General features: G+C 37.1%; 1 protein-coding gene across 1 annotated transcript in view; it reads right to left on the bottom strand.

Moving 5' to 3' along the window:
* The window catches only part of LOC107724831 (protein diaphanous homolog 2-like), a 471,924-nt gene extending 459,215 nt beyond the window's left edge, over window positions 1–12,709 (bottom strand). The window contains exons 1-3 of the mRNA XM_016533907.1: window positions 12,627–12,709; window positions 12,428–12,510; window positions 11,740–12,070 (exon numbers count right to left, since the gene is read on the bottom strand). Coding sequence (XP_016389393.1) covers window positions 11,740–11,826 — 87 coding nt within the window. The 5' untranslated portion in view covers window positions 11,827–12,070; window positions 12,428–12,510; window positions 12,627–12,709. The remainder of the gene's footprint in view (window positions 1–11,739; window positions 12,071–12,427; window positions 12,511–12,626) is intronic.
* Window positions 12,710–16,141: the final 3,432 nt, after the last annotated feature.

Genomic DNA, 16,141 nt, shown 5'->3' with positions numbered 1-16,141 from the left:
AGAGTCTTTTACATTTATTTGACAGTGATTTCATATTTTTTGTTTGTATGAAGTCTAAATACAAATAAAAGGTGAACATTAATTTATTTGTGCAGTTTTTTCCTAAAATATTATATAGTTTATAGGAGGAGGTTTCATAGACTAGGCAAATTCATTTACTGTATCATTTAGCAGAAATTTTTTCAGCATTTTTCAGAAGTTTGTAGGTACAGACATCTGTTGTGGGCATTCTTGGCAGTTTGAGGCTTTTTAAAATATTGTTCCTATCGATATCAGAATTATGGAACTAGACGAAAACAAGGAGATAAACACACTCTACAAACTATTCCGCAGCATTTAGGCAGGCATTTCCAACTGATTCAAACAGGGCAAAACAAATCATCGTAACAAATCATGATTAAAAATTTGTAAAAATCAAGGAAATTTCTCTGGCATTTCTTTCTTTTTGCTGTATTGAAAACGTACCGAACCGTGACACCACTGTATCGTATCGAACCGAACCGTGAATTGTGTGAACCGTTACACCCCTAGCTACCAGGGATTTTAAAAATTTTGCGAGCCCTGGAAAAGTCTGTCCGTATATACCCTCAGGTCACTCCAAACCAGCATGAATTTTTTTTTTTTTTCCAAATGAACACAAAGAGAGTAGAACTTTTTGAAGGAATTTTTCCTTAGCTCTATGCAACAATAGTTCATAGAAACCGTATCTATGTAACTATCATATGTTATGCATATTATGTAACTAGATCCTTTGTACATTGATGGCAATGTCAGAGGATGATGGGTTTTTCCCTCCAATACACAAACATCTTAAGGAGCCTCAGTAGGCCTGGGTGATAAAACGGTATCGATATTTATCGACGGTACACCTTCTTCGATAACGATAGAAAAAATGTTCGATATAGCGCACGATATAGGCACGTGCTATGAGTGACGCAGACAGCACACACAAACACGAACACATTTGCATTTGAATGCAAAAATAGACAAATCAAATATTAGGTGTGCGTCAGGGAGCGTCATCAGTGGCGCACGAGATGCAATGATGATGATGTAAGTGACGTTTTTGCATTTTAATGTTTTGTTAGTCTAGCCCACGAGATGCGCATTTGCTGCATTATTCATTCTAAATATTAGAGAAATATAGTAGCTCAATGCGTATAAGATCTTGATTAGGTTAAAACCGAAACCAAGCCATTCACACAGAACGCAAATTCAGCGCATTTTTTAGACGGACAAATATGACTGCTGCACTCACGTCTCACACAAGAGATGTATAGAAAGCCATGCAAAGTTAAAACAGTTTAAACTTTTAGAAAACACGTCACAAATTTGTGGAGGTTTATTCCTTTTCACTGCGTCTCATATGTTTTTAAAGGCAATCTGTGTGATGGGCGAATCGGCTCTTTGTATTAAACAATGCATAAATACATGATGCTGTTTTGTTCATAATTATGAAATTTACGAAATTATATTTGATTTATGAGAGTTAATTTAGACGTAATGCATGTTTTTTTATAAACAGCTATTTCCTTGCGTTGACAATTTAATGCGCTGCATTATTTTGCTCATTGCGCCCTCCTGTGGCCTATTTAATCTGCATATAAAACATTAGAATATTTAGAGATTAGAGATATTTGTTTAATTTTTATTTTGTGTTTGACTTAAAACAAAACAAAAATATTTGTTGGTTGTCTCAATTAGTTGGGTTAATTTAAAAATACAGTGGTAAAATAAAAAAAAAATTCTATTGCTCTTTGTTTTAAAAAATGTCAATAATTATCGATACCGAACGAAATGAAACATTATATCGTTGATACATTTTTTAGCTATATCGCCCAGCCCTAAGCCTCAGTCAACTTTGGCTTTCTCACTGTAGGCTTTAAGAAATAAAGCAGCATATTTTTTTTTCTTCTCTGATGTCAGTTAATGGTCATATGACATGCAGGTAGGGCTGTGCAAAAAAATCGAATGCGATTTTCATGCGCATCTCGTCAGTAAAGCCGCTTCTGGTGATTAGTAGTAAATCTCCAGCACGTGCTTTCAAATGGAGCGGCATTTACTACACAGAGCCGTAGATCACTGACAAGCTACAGAAAATCGCGTTCAAAATCGCAGGCGATTCATTGCCGAATTCATTGATTCTTTTTGCCCAGCCCTACATGCAGGCAAACAAAATATTTCATTTTTAGGAAGTGTTGTATAGAGTTTCTTTTGTTTACTGATTTCTTACATTTTATATGATTTCATTAATTAGCTATAAGCTTTATGAACTCACATACTCCCTGCAGTTCCCTCACAAACCCCAATTTTGGAAACCCTGAACTACAACATTAATCATGGCTTGCATGCTGCACTTTGCCCTGAATATTCCTGAATTCAGCAGAAAAAGATTGCAATTTCTAGTTCTGATGTCAACAGTGTATTATTGATTTCATCATCGCAGATAATGTAATTGTTTCTGGTGTGCCTTGTGGCTTGAGCTTAGGTTTAATTTAGAAATGTGCAGAGTGACTAAAGCTGAATAGACTCAAGAGATGAAAGATAACTTTGCTGCTAAAACAAGGACTACATTATGTGCCGAGCTGTCCTCTCACCACATCACATGACCAACCAAGGTCACTCTTTATGTGTCACGGGAACTTGTCAACAATTTTTGTGCAAATCACTAACTATGCAGCACAAGGAACCTGTTGAATCAAGCTACAAACCTCATGAGAGACACTGACATTTTAACCTCAAACATCAGACGTAAAAAAAACAACAGAAATCATACTGCTGCTTTGCAAAGTCCATACAATAAAAACAAAACCTACCATTAACCTAGGGCAAATGCGGTTTGTTGAATACACAAATAATAATACATGTGGGAGGAAGGTAATCATATTCATTGTTACTATAATACCCTTAAAGGAACAATAATCCTTTTAGTTTACAGTAAATTATTGAAATAAAACCGCATGTCAAACTGAGGTATTTGATCTTTCCTCTTGACCAGGGGTAGGCAAGTTCGGTCCTGGAGAGCCGCAGTCCTGCAGAGTTCAGCTCCAACCCTAATCAAACACACCTGAACAAGCTAATCAATGTCTTCAGGATTACTAAGGCTATAGGCAGGTGAGTTTTTTTTCAGGGTTGGAGCTGAACTCTGCAGGACTGCAGCTCTCTAGGACCGAACTTGCCTACCCCTGCTCTTGACCAAGAAGAATGAGCTTGATTTCAGCTTGCTAATGGACTGATCAATATTTCAAGATAGTAAATGTAGTCTTGATCCTGAACCTCAAAAAATTATGTCTCATCTCTTCCTTCAGCATTGACACACAAGCATCTGGCAAAACGGTTTGTGCTATTCCACAATTTAGAGTCAAAATTAAACAGTCTCCACAATTAATTTTAATTCTGTAAACTGATTCCTAAGTGAAACAAGATATTCAATGAGATAATGTAAGAAAGGTCTTGATTTTATCAATCAAAAACTGTGAAAAGTTAGTTTTTTATATGAGAATGGAGCCTAGTCGTCTGATATAAATAAAAATAAATAAATAAAAAGAGGCACTGGTGACATCATCAGAATATTAAAATTGTTTCAGATATGGAGCATACTATTAGATTATTTCTATTAAGCAATAACAAAAACTTATTTCCCTCTTCAGAATAGCATGCAACAATGAATCCTTTCTACTATGACCAAGAATGAATGTGCATTAACAAAATAAAAAGTTAATTTTGTTTTCTTGTTAACTCCAAAATTTAAACCTTAACAGACTAGTTATTGTACCTAAAGAAGTGGCTGCTTTGTGTGTTTGGCACCTGTCTTGTTTTGGCACACAACTGTCACTGAGGACTAAATCTATACATGCTCCTAGTAGGTATGAAAGTTTTATCGTGATTTATCGTGAAACCGGTAATCGTTCCATCCCTAGCTCCTAGATGCCTTTGACTTAATGAACAGAACCTTTCTCTATTAAGACATCTGCCTAATCAAACAATGCTCCACTGTTCTCAACATGCAAACAAACAGACCCATTTGAATGAAGTGAACATACTAGCATCTGAAAAAAAAATTCCAGGGAATTTGCCTTTGTGCAGCACAACCCAGGAATGACTGATGACTTCAAAATACTGGAGGGGCCCTCATGAAATAACCCATTCCAAGAGCTTTGTTACCTTAAAGGGGGGGTACAATGCTGTTTCATGCATTCAGAGTTGTTTACGCTGTTAAAGAGTTGGATTCTCATGCTAAGCATGGACAAAGTTTCAAAAAACAATTTGGACGTATGACAGAGTATTTCTGTGCCAAGAATCTTACTTCTGGGTTTGTACAAGTTTCGGAGAGTTTTTTTCGATCGTGGCTCTTAATGACGTAAACGAGGGTGGAACTCCTTATATGGGCATTTCTCCCGGAAGAACGCGCCCGCGAACGCATCGACCAGAGCAAGAGCGAGATCGCGCCCATCAATGCTCTTCATCCGGCGGCAGCGCTGCACGGGACTTGCTCGGGAAGAATGTCACCAATCCAAAGAAGTGCAGGCGGTAAGTGAAACGGCATCAAATGTCTGTTTTGTTGGCATTCGGCGCCCAAGTGCTCGTCACTCTTTAGCTCCACCCACGGCGCGCCTCCAGGAGCTCTGCTTTTTCCGGAGAGAATCGTAAAGCTGTATCTTTCTTTTATAAATATGATAAAACTAAAGACTTTTTGGAGATATGAAGGACACGGTACTACTCTATGGGTACTCAAGATTAACATGACATTGGGATAAACTGTGTGTGTCATGCCTCCTTTATCATGGGAAAAAAAGCTGAGCCAATGTTTCTGTTTCTCTGAAACATGCAGAGATCTGGTGGGGAGAACGGAGGTGCGCTCAAGGCTGCAACTCAAGGCTGGCAGTCATGCATATGCTCTGGAACAGAGTAATATCGCGTCCACATCGCAGGCTTTGCGATTAGGAAATCGCAACGTCTCAAATCGCGATTTCGATTCGATTTCGATTAATCGCACAGCCCTAATCTGGTGGTGTGACCAGCTTTCTTTGGACAGCTATCTCATGGGTGATGTCAGGATGATCAGGCGGTGCTTCCCCCAGTGTAACTAAAGCACTTCCCTTCCTCGCTTCCTGTGAGCCCCGAGACACTCAACATGTGCTCCACTTCCTGTTAGTTTCTCTGAAATCCCCAACACCCCCACTTTGAGTCTAAAATGGCCAGCTACAGACGCCAACTCAAACCATTTACCCTGGAGTCCAAAAGTCTGAGATCACATTGAATTTTTTGGAATTCTAATTTAAAACCAGTAGTAAAGTTTTGGGATTTCAAAGATTTCAAAGCAATGTTATGGCAAATTCTTATAAAACATAAGAAATATTTCTGCTTTTTAATCACAAAACCATCAGTTTGTTAAATCAATGAATCAAAAGAGAAACTAACCAAATACTAAAGATATGTTTTTATTCAATTGTTCACTCAAATAATGCAGATAATATAATTTGTAAGTAATTAAATTTTTTTTAAAATAAGCATTTGCTCATGTTTATTCAACGAAGTCAAACGGCACAAATAAATCAATGTATGGGAAACTGGTAATGTATATCGAAATATCGGAAATGTGTTTAAAAATCATATCACCGTTATTGAAAAAAATTATATCGCGATACATATTGATATTGAATTATTGTCCAGCCCTATCCACAACACACCCAAGATGATCAAAATTATTCTGAAGAGTATTACGAGTGAGAAACACCCAAATGCAGCACACCACTGATTTTTACATGTCTTTGTGTGAACAAAACCGCTCACAGCAATGCTGAGGAATGATTCAAGTTTGTCTTTTGAGGAAACGCACTGGTATGCGAATTCCGCTTCCATGACTTCATACAGTACACTAATGGCGCTTTTCCACTGCGTGGTACGACTCGGCTCGGTACGGCACGGCACGGCTCGGTTTGCGTTTCCACTGCAGTTCAGTAACGCTTTAGAGTGGGCGGGATTATTCACATGTCGTTATAGTTGCGCCGCCTCTACTGCCGCGACTCCTAAAAAACTTTTTCATTCCACGTCGCCCCATCAAGCTCTAGCTGGATCCGCTCCTCTGCTATCAACGAGAGGAACGTCTGTTCTTCCTCAACAGAGGGAACAGACACTTTTTGGTTGTTAAAAAAAAGGTGCGCTCGTTCAAAACAGTTGCGTTCGATCCTTCGCTGGCTGTGCTGATTTAAATTTAGCGGTTCTTTTGTGTTTGTGTCGCAAGTTCAGTGATGCAGGTAGTGACGATTCTCTCCGGCCAATCCGTGATCAGCAGAGTTTGCACGTCACGTTTTGGTAACGGTACGGTTCGCTTGGAACCCCAACCGAGGTGGTACTAAAAAAAGTACCAGGTACCAGGTACTGTACCCAGTGGAAAACCCCCCAAAAGTGAACCGTACCGAGCCGTACCGTGCCGTACCATGCAGTGGAAAAGCGCCATAAGACCCAGCTAGAAGACTAGTAAAGATATTCATTCCATAAATGCAAAAGTCACATTATTTCACACTGCAAGTTGGTTGCATAAAAAGAACCAACTAACAGAATAACAAACTTTAGAGTGTCAACATTGAGTAAGAAAAAAAAAGCCAAAACTGTGTTTGTCTTTATTTGTACCACAAACAGAAGCTGTGGATCAAACAGAGGATCCATGATGCCATTCACAATCTGAAAGTTGTAAACAAATGGTGCATTCTTAGTCCCTTCTCTTGCCTCATTTCTCTCTCTGTGGGTCTGATCCTGGGGCTGACAGTAAAGATTAGCCCCAGTGCATTACAGAAATCTAACGCTCTGTGATACCGCTCAGCTTGCTCCAGGGGTCATAGCCTTCCTCTAATCCAGCTCAGGACAGAAATTATCATAAAACCAGTGATGGCTCTCATTCTATCGAACATACATATTCAATGCTGGAATCTATTGGCAACACATAAGTTGTCCATAAATTGTGTCCACCCCCACGGTTAAGCCAGTTCACAACTTCACAATGAGGTCGCCAGATCTGTTGGTTGCTAGTAGGCGTTCCCTTATGCATAACTGACCATAGCATTTAAAATGTAAATGTATTGATGGTATGTATAAATAAATAAATACATAAATAAATGAATAAATAAATAAATAAAAGTCACTCTATTTTGACAGGGAGACAGCATTCTTAATAATTAGTGTTAGTTGATTGGTAATAATGTTTTAAAGGCTGTTGCTGATATCTTAGAGAGTAGAGCTGCCAATGGCCGATTTAAAGCCATGCTTTAAAAATGCATGAAATTTCATAAAAATGCATAGCTTTCTGCAACAAAATTTATGTTTTTCTGGAAAAAAAAAACTTACTAAAATAATTATAAATTATTTTAAAATTTATATTTTTGAAAGAAAAAAATTGAAATAATCAGATTTACAATTTACAACTTATTTTTTTTCTGTAATCCCTTTTATAGTATTTTACACAAATAAAGAAATTGCTAAAACACTGTAACCAACAGCACACTCAGTAAACTAGTAAGTTTGTGTTCACTGGGAATCATATTTTCTCAAATAAAGCCCAGGAAATTCCAATTTTACATACAGTACACTACACAATGAAGATGAAATTAATATGACAAAGCGACCAATATAGCACAGCATAGTTTGAAATCAAGAATGTTAAATTGCTCGCTCGTGCATGTCCAGTGACATCAGAACTCTCCTGTCTGCACCCAATTGACAGTATATGAAAACAGTAAAGCGGCATCCTATTTTTCTTTAGGCTTATTTTACAACGATTTGTTTTTATTGTGAATGTACACAAATAAAGGCAAACCTTGTACAATTCCGATTATCTTTAGGACTAAAAGGAGTAGTTGCTTCCACTGTTAGAAGGAAAAAATTAAAGTGATTGTGCCAGCGCCGCATGCGCGCACACAGTTAAGGGAACGCGAGTGAAGTACATAATAAATAATAATTTGCCATTCAAATACATTGCGAATACAGAAACATTTGATTTTGTGTCGAATGAGAGAGCCAACGCTGGTTTCAGTTTCGTTTTAGCCTAAATTAATTCGTTTTGGCTAGTCGTTTATATTGCTATAGCTTCTTATATTTTTAATTCTTGTTCTTTTCTAAATACTGTTAAGTAAAAGGATTTGTTGTGGAGTGAGGGGAACTAAAATAGCCTAGCTATGTTTACGGTGTTTATTATAATGTTTGTAAACATTTCGTGTCGGCATTAGGCCTATTTCTGAATGAAATAATAAAATGCGACTTATAAAAACTAATTTTTTTATACGCGTAGCGTATTTTAACAATGCAGCAAACCTTTTAAAATATTTTGATAAACCTACTGAAAAAATAAATAATTAAATGACTTTTTAAACCGTTTAACTGATTGTATTAATCGGTCAAAATTCTTACGGTCGGTTAACCAGTTAAAATGAACATCCCTAGTATTACCAAGAAATGACTTATAATTACTTGTACTGCTGACAATTTCTAACACAATTTTCCATGCACCATTTATTATATCCAGACAAATCACATGAAACAGCAAAATTACTTGTCCCAACTACGTGTTAAGTTGATAGACACACCTACATTCTGTCACAAACAAAAGCTGTCACTTAAATCGCCAACTCCCACTGATAATGAATGACTTCTGGTTGCTTTGTGGATACAAGTTACTGTAAGTGTGACTTTAGGTCGCTGCTTAAATATTTGCAGTGTATCAAAAACATTTACCAGAATCTGTGATCACTCTTAACATTTCCTGATACGCGGTTATTTCACTCTGAATCCCCTCTTACCAGTGATTAAAAACGTTGTTACATTAAGTATTATCCTTCCTTCCTGTCATTAAGCGCCACCCCACTTTAAGCTGTCATAGATATGCACTCCATTTTCTCTACAACCAAATATGTCAATGTCACTGTTATACATCTACTCAACAAACACATGCATTCCCTGCCTTTTACCATAATAGATGCTGGAGACTAATTTGTTGCTCAGAGAAATCTAAAAAGACTGGATAATTTTAAACATGACCACCCTTCTGGTGGATGACTTCCTCAATTTTGCTGAAAGCTATTGTGCAACAGCAGAAGTTTTGGACTTCTCATGTACACAGAAAAGTTAGGCAACAGAGAACATGCCTGGCACCAGATCAGTGAGATCACTAGTATAAGAGAGAGTGACATCAGTGTTGAGGTCTGAGTATGTGTGAGTGTGTGGAAGCCTCAACATCCACTAATGTTTTGTTTTTTTTCCTTTTTGACAAGGGGCCCTCAATATTTCTGGTACTTCTGCTGTGACAAAGCTGCTTGTTTGCAACCAACAGTGACAATATATTAAAATGATTATGATTGTGATTATGAGATGTAGTATATTTCTATTCACAAATAGCAATTTCTCAGTGATTTCCACCCATTATTTTTTAGAGCTCATTGAGCTCAAAATAACTACAAACATTTACACTACTGTTCAAAAGTTTGGAGTCAGTTTGATTATTTTTTTTGGGAAAGAAAAGAGGCCGAATACTTTTATTCACCAAGTATGCATTAAAATTGATCAAAAGTGACAGTCAAGACTTTTACATTGTTACAAAACATCTTTCTTTTTTTTCAAATAAGTGCTGTTCTTTTGAAAGAATTCAGGAAAAAAAACACTGTTTTCAATATTGATGAAAAGAAACATTTATTGAGCACCAAATCTTCATATTAGAATAATAATATGAAGATTTATCATCACAGGAATAAATGACATTTTAAAATAATAAAAGAGAAAATAGATATTGTAAATTGTATTTCATAATATTACTGTTGTTACTGTATTTTTTATCAAATGCAGCCTTACTGAATGTAAGACACTTTTCAAATAAAAAAAAATTCGCTTTCCATACCCAAACATTTATACAATAGTAAATATTAAAATACATAAATCCAGGTATCCAGGTTTTCCAAGACTGTGGAAGCATGGTTCTTAAATAAAAATGACTGTTGTTGAGTTGCTGTTTTAACTTATTTTAAAGCTTTGTGTTACTTTAAACAAACACTTTTATGTTTTAAACCACGGCCCAAGCAGGCCTGTGGGCCCCTAGATGAGAACCACTGCACTAGTAGACAAAATGTGGGGTGTTTTCAACCGCACAAGCCACACCCGCTACACTCGTGGCGACTTCCTAGCCGTTCCTTGGGAATAAGAGGATCTAAACACCAACTAATCATGAAGTATTACAACATACCCATATTCCTCAGAATTTGAGGCAGCCTGGGACACAAAAAGTTAGTTGTAGTATCCATACCAGACTACTTTCAGGGCACCATTCAACTACAGCAATCAGAAAGTCTCCATCTGGCTTCCGAAGGTTTACATTCCACAAAGCAAATGGAGCTCATAAAAGGATGGATTCCTGCAGCAACCAAAAGAGTGCCATCATTATGAAGCTGGTACAGGGCACGCTCATTTAACTGGATACAAGCCGTTTAGCAAAGTTACTATGCATATGTGGATTACACAGACTTAGACACTCATTCACCTCGCTTGATCTGGAACCCTGCTGTGACGATAAGCTCTGTCCGAGACCTAACAAGATGACTTAATGATCTTCAGACAGCTTTGTTAAGTTTGCAGGCAAGGACACAACTTTTGGGAAGTGAGGCAGTCTTGTCAAGTAATTAATACATGCATGAGGAGGCACCTTGAAATAGCCTGTCCTACATCCAGTAACCAGCATTACATATTTAGAAGTCAAAGCAAACGAATCTCAGGTCACTAAAAGTGGCATATGAAATATGAGAAGGCTGTGCAAGACACAGGTATGACAAAGTAATACTAAAATACTTGGCTCTGTATCAAACAGTTGACAAATGCCTAACATGCACTACTAACCAACATACTGTTCCGTTACTAGTACTGACGCCTTCAGTTAAACATTATATTTCTTAAAAATCACATGACGCTACTGATAAGCTTGAGGCTGGACACTAACAGTACACAACAGACAAATAACTTCATCATGCATCACATGGGCCTTTCTTCGACCTGAGGTCAGTAAGTCAGCAAACTTTCTACAACGTTATAAAACTTTCAAAAAGGCAGCCAGCAAGAACTGAAACAAACAGTTCTAGTTTCACTACTAAGCCTTTGAGATAAGCGTAACCATCCATAAAGGTTCAGCACTATCACAACAAACAATACTCCAGACCCCACTGAAACTCACAGAGTGTTTGACAGCACATTATCACGAGGTACAGGGTCCTGTGAAGTAATACGCTGATAGGTTCAACAGCTCCATCAGAGAGTGCTGACTGAGCTGGTTAATCTTTGCAGTGAAAACATGCTCCAAGTTTGAGAGAAACTTTGTTGATCGATATAACAAAAATGGTCAAATTCTTCACTGCTAGTTGTCTGAATGGACTCTAGAGGTAGAAAAGCCAAGTAGGGTGTGGAAAATTTTTTGTCAGGGTCACTGCACAAAAAAGGGGCCTTTTGTGTCCCTCATGACTGTGTGTAAACAATGACTAACAATTACAAGCTGACACCAACTTCTACAATGAGTTGTTATAGGCATTTGGCATTTCTTTTCAGCAAAAATGCAGGTTTTTGCTGAAGTTGGTGTCAGTTTGTTATATATATATATAATTTGTTCTTCTACAAACACATGCGACACCCATGTTGCTGAAAAATCTCCCACTTAATTTTTTAATTATTTAGAAATAACAACAACAAAATGAATCCTGAAAATAAAATACATACCAGTTTTTTGTTTTTGCTCTCATCCTCATTGGATTTCTTTTTGGAGGGTTTATTTGGGTCCTCCCCTCCAGCAGCCTGCTGATCCATCTTTGGAATGAAACTTCACTTCAACAGTAACTTTGTTTAGAATTTCCCACGAGTTTGCAAACACTTATGAAAAATCACGTTCCTTCAAAAGCCATGTCATCCATGAAGAAAGAAACAAAAATATGAGTTGGATCCAGAACTATTCCATGTAAGTATCCAGTGGAATATGATGTAACATCTGTGTATGAAGCTGTCCAAAAAAATAAGGTGTGGTGATATTCAGTCCAAAACAACTACTCCGAGTCTGAGGGGAAAATAACAAACCAACATGTTATAAATTACATTTCGGAAGTGTTTTGTAATGTAAACTATATGAAAGCACATTGAATAATTACAATAAAAGATATAGAGCCATATATACACCCTGTCAGTTAAGAGCTTGTGAACTTTTGTCTATTTTAATACATCAATGTAACATTATAACAATCATCTGAGGACACACTTTTGCCTTTTAGTAGTCAGTTTAACAATGCGTTTAATAAATTCGTAATTTCACACTCAAACAATTATATAACATAATTAGAGACTTGTAAAAAGTCAAAAGAGGTCTGTGAGTTTTATACAAAATGGCATGATATTTTATCAAATGAACACAGCCTACCTGATTTTATTCAAAGGAGAAATGACCGCTGCTATCTAGGCGGTTACTTTCACACAGGAAACTGTTATTCCAGCGCTATGAGGCTTAAAGTAAAAGTGTACAATAAAGACATGAGTTCTAAACGCCAAGTCTGCTTACATGGACATAACGAATTAATATTAAACAGCCAAATAGTCAAGTAATAATGCAGAAAACTCACAAAATCTCATCCAAGGCTTGCCTACACAACCAAACACACGAGCCAGGCCCACTATTGTCCCCGCCTATGGACGCTTCCCAATGCTCGTGAATAGTCACATGGTAGAAAGATTTCAGCACTGATTGGTCACTTGAATGTTACAGCTTGACGTGGGAGGGGGGTTTCATCACTCGTAGGGAGGAGACCGCTTGCTTTGGCTATATTGGAGAACTGACTGCTGTGCATATGGATAGGCTTAAATCAGCGGAAAGTCAAAATTATTTGCATAGCAGCGCAAATCAGTGCATTGGAGTAAAGAAGATATTATCGTAGGTGTTATAAAAAAATGGAATGCAATTATTTTTTCTGGAACTACAGACTTTTTGTATTTATTTTAATTATGTTTCACCTATGGCATTACATATAACTGGTAATGCATTTAATTTTACCTTTAACAGCTTGAGGGTGAGTAAATGATGACAATTTTCATTTTTGAGTGAACTATCCCTGTAATAATTTTTTATGTCTTTGTCTTTTAATGTGTTTTTTTTCTATCTTGCAAAATATGGGTAAAATGTGTGATGTATTTGGAATACCCCTCATTTTCACAAAAAAAAGGAAGTGACACTGAAAATATTCCTTAAAATGTTTTTGCATTAACACAAAACAACAAAACAATAAGCCCACAGTAACCATGCTCTCCATCTCTGTACATGATAACTCAAATAGACCAATTACAGAAGTACATCTTGTGTAATTCCAAGTGCTTATCAACTACAGTTTTGTCCAACAACAGATTTTTCGCATATTACATAACTTGGAAAGAGATTTTACATCTGCATACAGTGTTGATTTTGAACGGCCTGTTTGCAACATGATGTGCGTTTACATAATATGTAATGTTGCAGTAATTCACCGGCAAGAATTCATACTTACTGTTACTTTATACAATACATACTTGAACATATAGTTTTGTGTGTAGTTCCTACACAGGCAATTTCAATTCAGTTTTAATTGCTTTAATACAAAGATTACTGCTGTCCAAATCTTTATTAGGTGCTCACTTCTCACACTCTCTCTTTCTTGTTCTCACTTCCTCTAAGCAAGGCTTCTATCCAGTTGCTTTCTCAACTACTGTCATCTGGAGTGGATGCAGAGCATCTATATAAATTACACATAATGCAATAATAAGAGGGCAAATGTTGTGGTGAAGAGGCACAATGCACAAACAAAGTCACAGTCGGGATATGTGTGTCAAAATCACTTTAGCTCTCACCTGAACAGTAGCTGATTAGCACTAAAGGTGAAAATACAAATTGGTCAAAGTTTATTTGGTCACAAAAAGAGTGTAATGAAGCAAAGAGAATTGGGGAGGTCTAGAGAAACAGCAGGGAGCATAGGCTTCATACATTGTGTGCCGTCCTCATCACAGCTCACAGTATGGGAAGAACTTTGAAGGGTGTGCTTTTATTTCAGCCACTCACTTTATCTTTAATGTCCCAGATAGGGAAAGCCACATTAACTGCCTTTAAAATTCTCTTGGCCTTGCATTAGATACATTATGTACAATAAATGATGGGGTCAGGACAATTAGTAAAAGAGTATAATGCAATTAGAAATACATTAAAATACATTATAAATGTGCTTGTTCAGCTTGTAATATAACTATATATACACAGTATATACGTTGAATGAAGACATTATGTATTTTGTTTTATTATTTATTAATTCATTTGTTTGATTTAAATCATTTGATTTATTTTGTTCATTTGGTTTAATTTTTCTTTCAAATTCAATTGTTATCTTTGTCAGTTTTTTTTCTCAGTATTTCACAGTGCGGTTGCAGGGTGTAACCACAGCAGACATAAACTTGACAGTCTGGTTATCATCTGTGGCACCTGCCAACACTATGCCACTTCCTATGTGCTTCTTCAGCTGAACTTCTTCAATTGTTCTTCAACATCAATGATTATGCTTTTATTAAAATAAAAAAACTTGAAACATTTTAAAGAAAAAGAGGGCTCAAACATCCACCAAGAGCCATTTCTTCATTAAATAGAGGATTTACTGTATAAAACAGTGTAATCAAGCTGTGTTACACAGATACTGTAGTGACAAGATATATATTCTGCTCTATTTGTTTACATGAGTGGTTTATGCATGTAGCATCCTCATACCAGGTCTATAATTAGATACCAGGGCTACTTTTCCATTATGGACAGCGATTTCCCATAGTTTGCTTTTGCCATTTAACTCAGTCCTGCCCATATGAGACTGTTGCTCTCAATTCTCATTCCTGTTCACTAGGCCCTGTCGAGTGATTCATAGAGTCACAGGGCAAGAAAATGAACTTCCATTTACAAGAGATGAACAGTAAACCCGACTTGTGACTTATAATTATATGAACATCTACTCTGATTACTAAAGTGTGAAGATAACCGTCTGTAGTTGGTGCAAATTGTATTGATCTGGACCTGTTTCTCACATTATTAAATACTTGGAAGTACTAGAAACACAGACCCAAAACATTTCAGTGTTTATAATTCCTGACCAAAACAAGGAAACACCTTGCCAGTTGACTTCAATTACACAATACATCAATAGTTTGACCGCTCTAGAAATGTACTACAAATAGCGTTTGTTGCTTCTCTGTGTTCGTTCATGTAATGTTACTCAAAGTTTTCCAGCTAGCATACAACTTACGGCAGTCCACTGGCTGCCATCCAGCATTAGAAGCTGCACCTTTTTTAGGGTTGTAGATGTGTTTATCTGCTTCAGGCCTTGTTGTAAGCTTAGTGTTTAGACTTGGGAGATAAAAATAAATATAATGGTACATTATTTATTGCCTTTCCATCATACTTCATAGAAGAACCATCGACTCCAGTGGCTGGCTTTCTGAGAGAACCTGAACCTCTTGCAACATTGGCAGACAGCAGATATTTCAAATTTTTTTAGTGTTTCACCTTTCCAAGGAGATGACTCAGAAACACTTAACCCTTCACTCCATTTGTTATTACGTATTCAGCACTGAGAAGAGGCCACTTTTTAAGAACAGAGAAATTGGAGGTGGGTCAATACACCAAATTTAGAGAAGTGCTAAATTGCTCTTTCACAAATGACTTGTCACTGCAATTGCTGAAGGTACTATCAATAACTGCTGAAACAACAATGCCTGAGCCGTGGGAATTAGTTTTGTGTTTACAAAAACAGGTGTAGAGTTGACAAAGGGTTGAGAGCGTTAATATGTGGCCATTTGTTCATTAAGCACCACAAATGGTCAGTTGTTTACCATGTTAATCACCAATGTAACTTACTCATACTGGGGAAAAAACGGGCAAAAACGTCTCAGGTTACGCATGTAACCATGGTTCCTCGAGGGAACGAGATGCTGCGTCGGAGGACGCTTAGGGAACGCCCTTCAGCGTGACCGGCTCTGAACCCTGTGTGTAATCAGTCCAATAGATGGGCGAGATGTCACAGGCGGGTGACATAATGACCAGGAAGCTATAAAAGCACGTGCGGTGAAACCGGCATCA

Source organism: Sinocyclocheilus rhinocerous, unplaced genomic scaffold (genome assembly GCF_001515625.1).
Source record: "Sinocyclocheilus rhinocerous isolate Xijiao unplaced genomic scaffold, SAMN03320098_v1.1 scaffold1687, whole genome shotgun sequence".
Taxonomy (NCBI): Eukaryota; Metazoa; Chordata; class Actinopteri; order Cypriniformes; family Cyprinidae; genus Sinocyclocheilus; species Sinocyclocheilus rhinocerous.
Note: the sequence above shows the minus strand (reverse complement) of the source record. Positions and strands in the feature narration are given on the sequence as shown.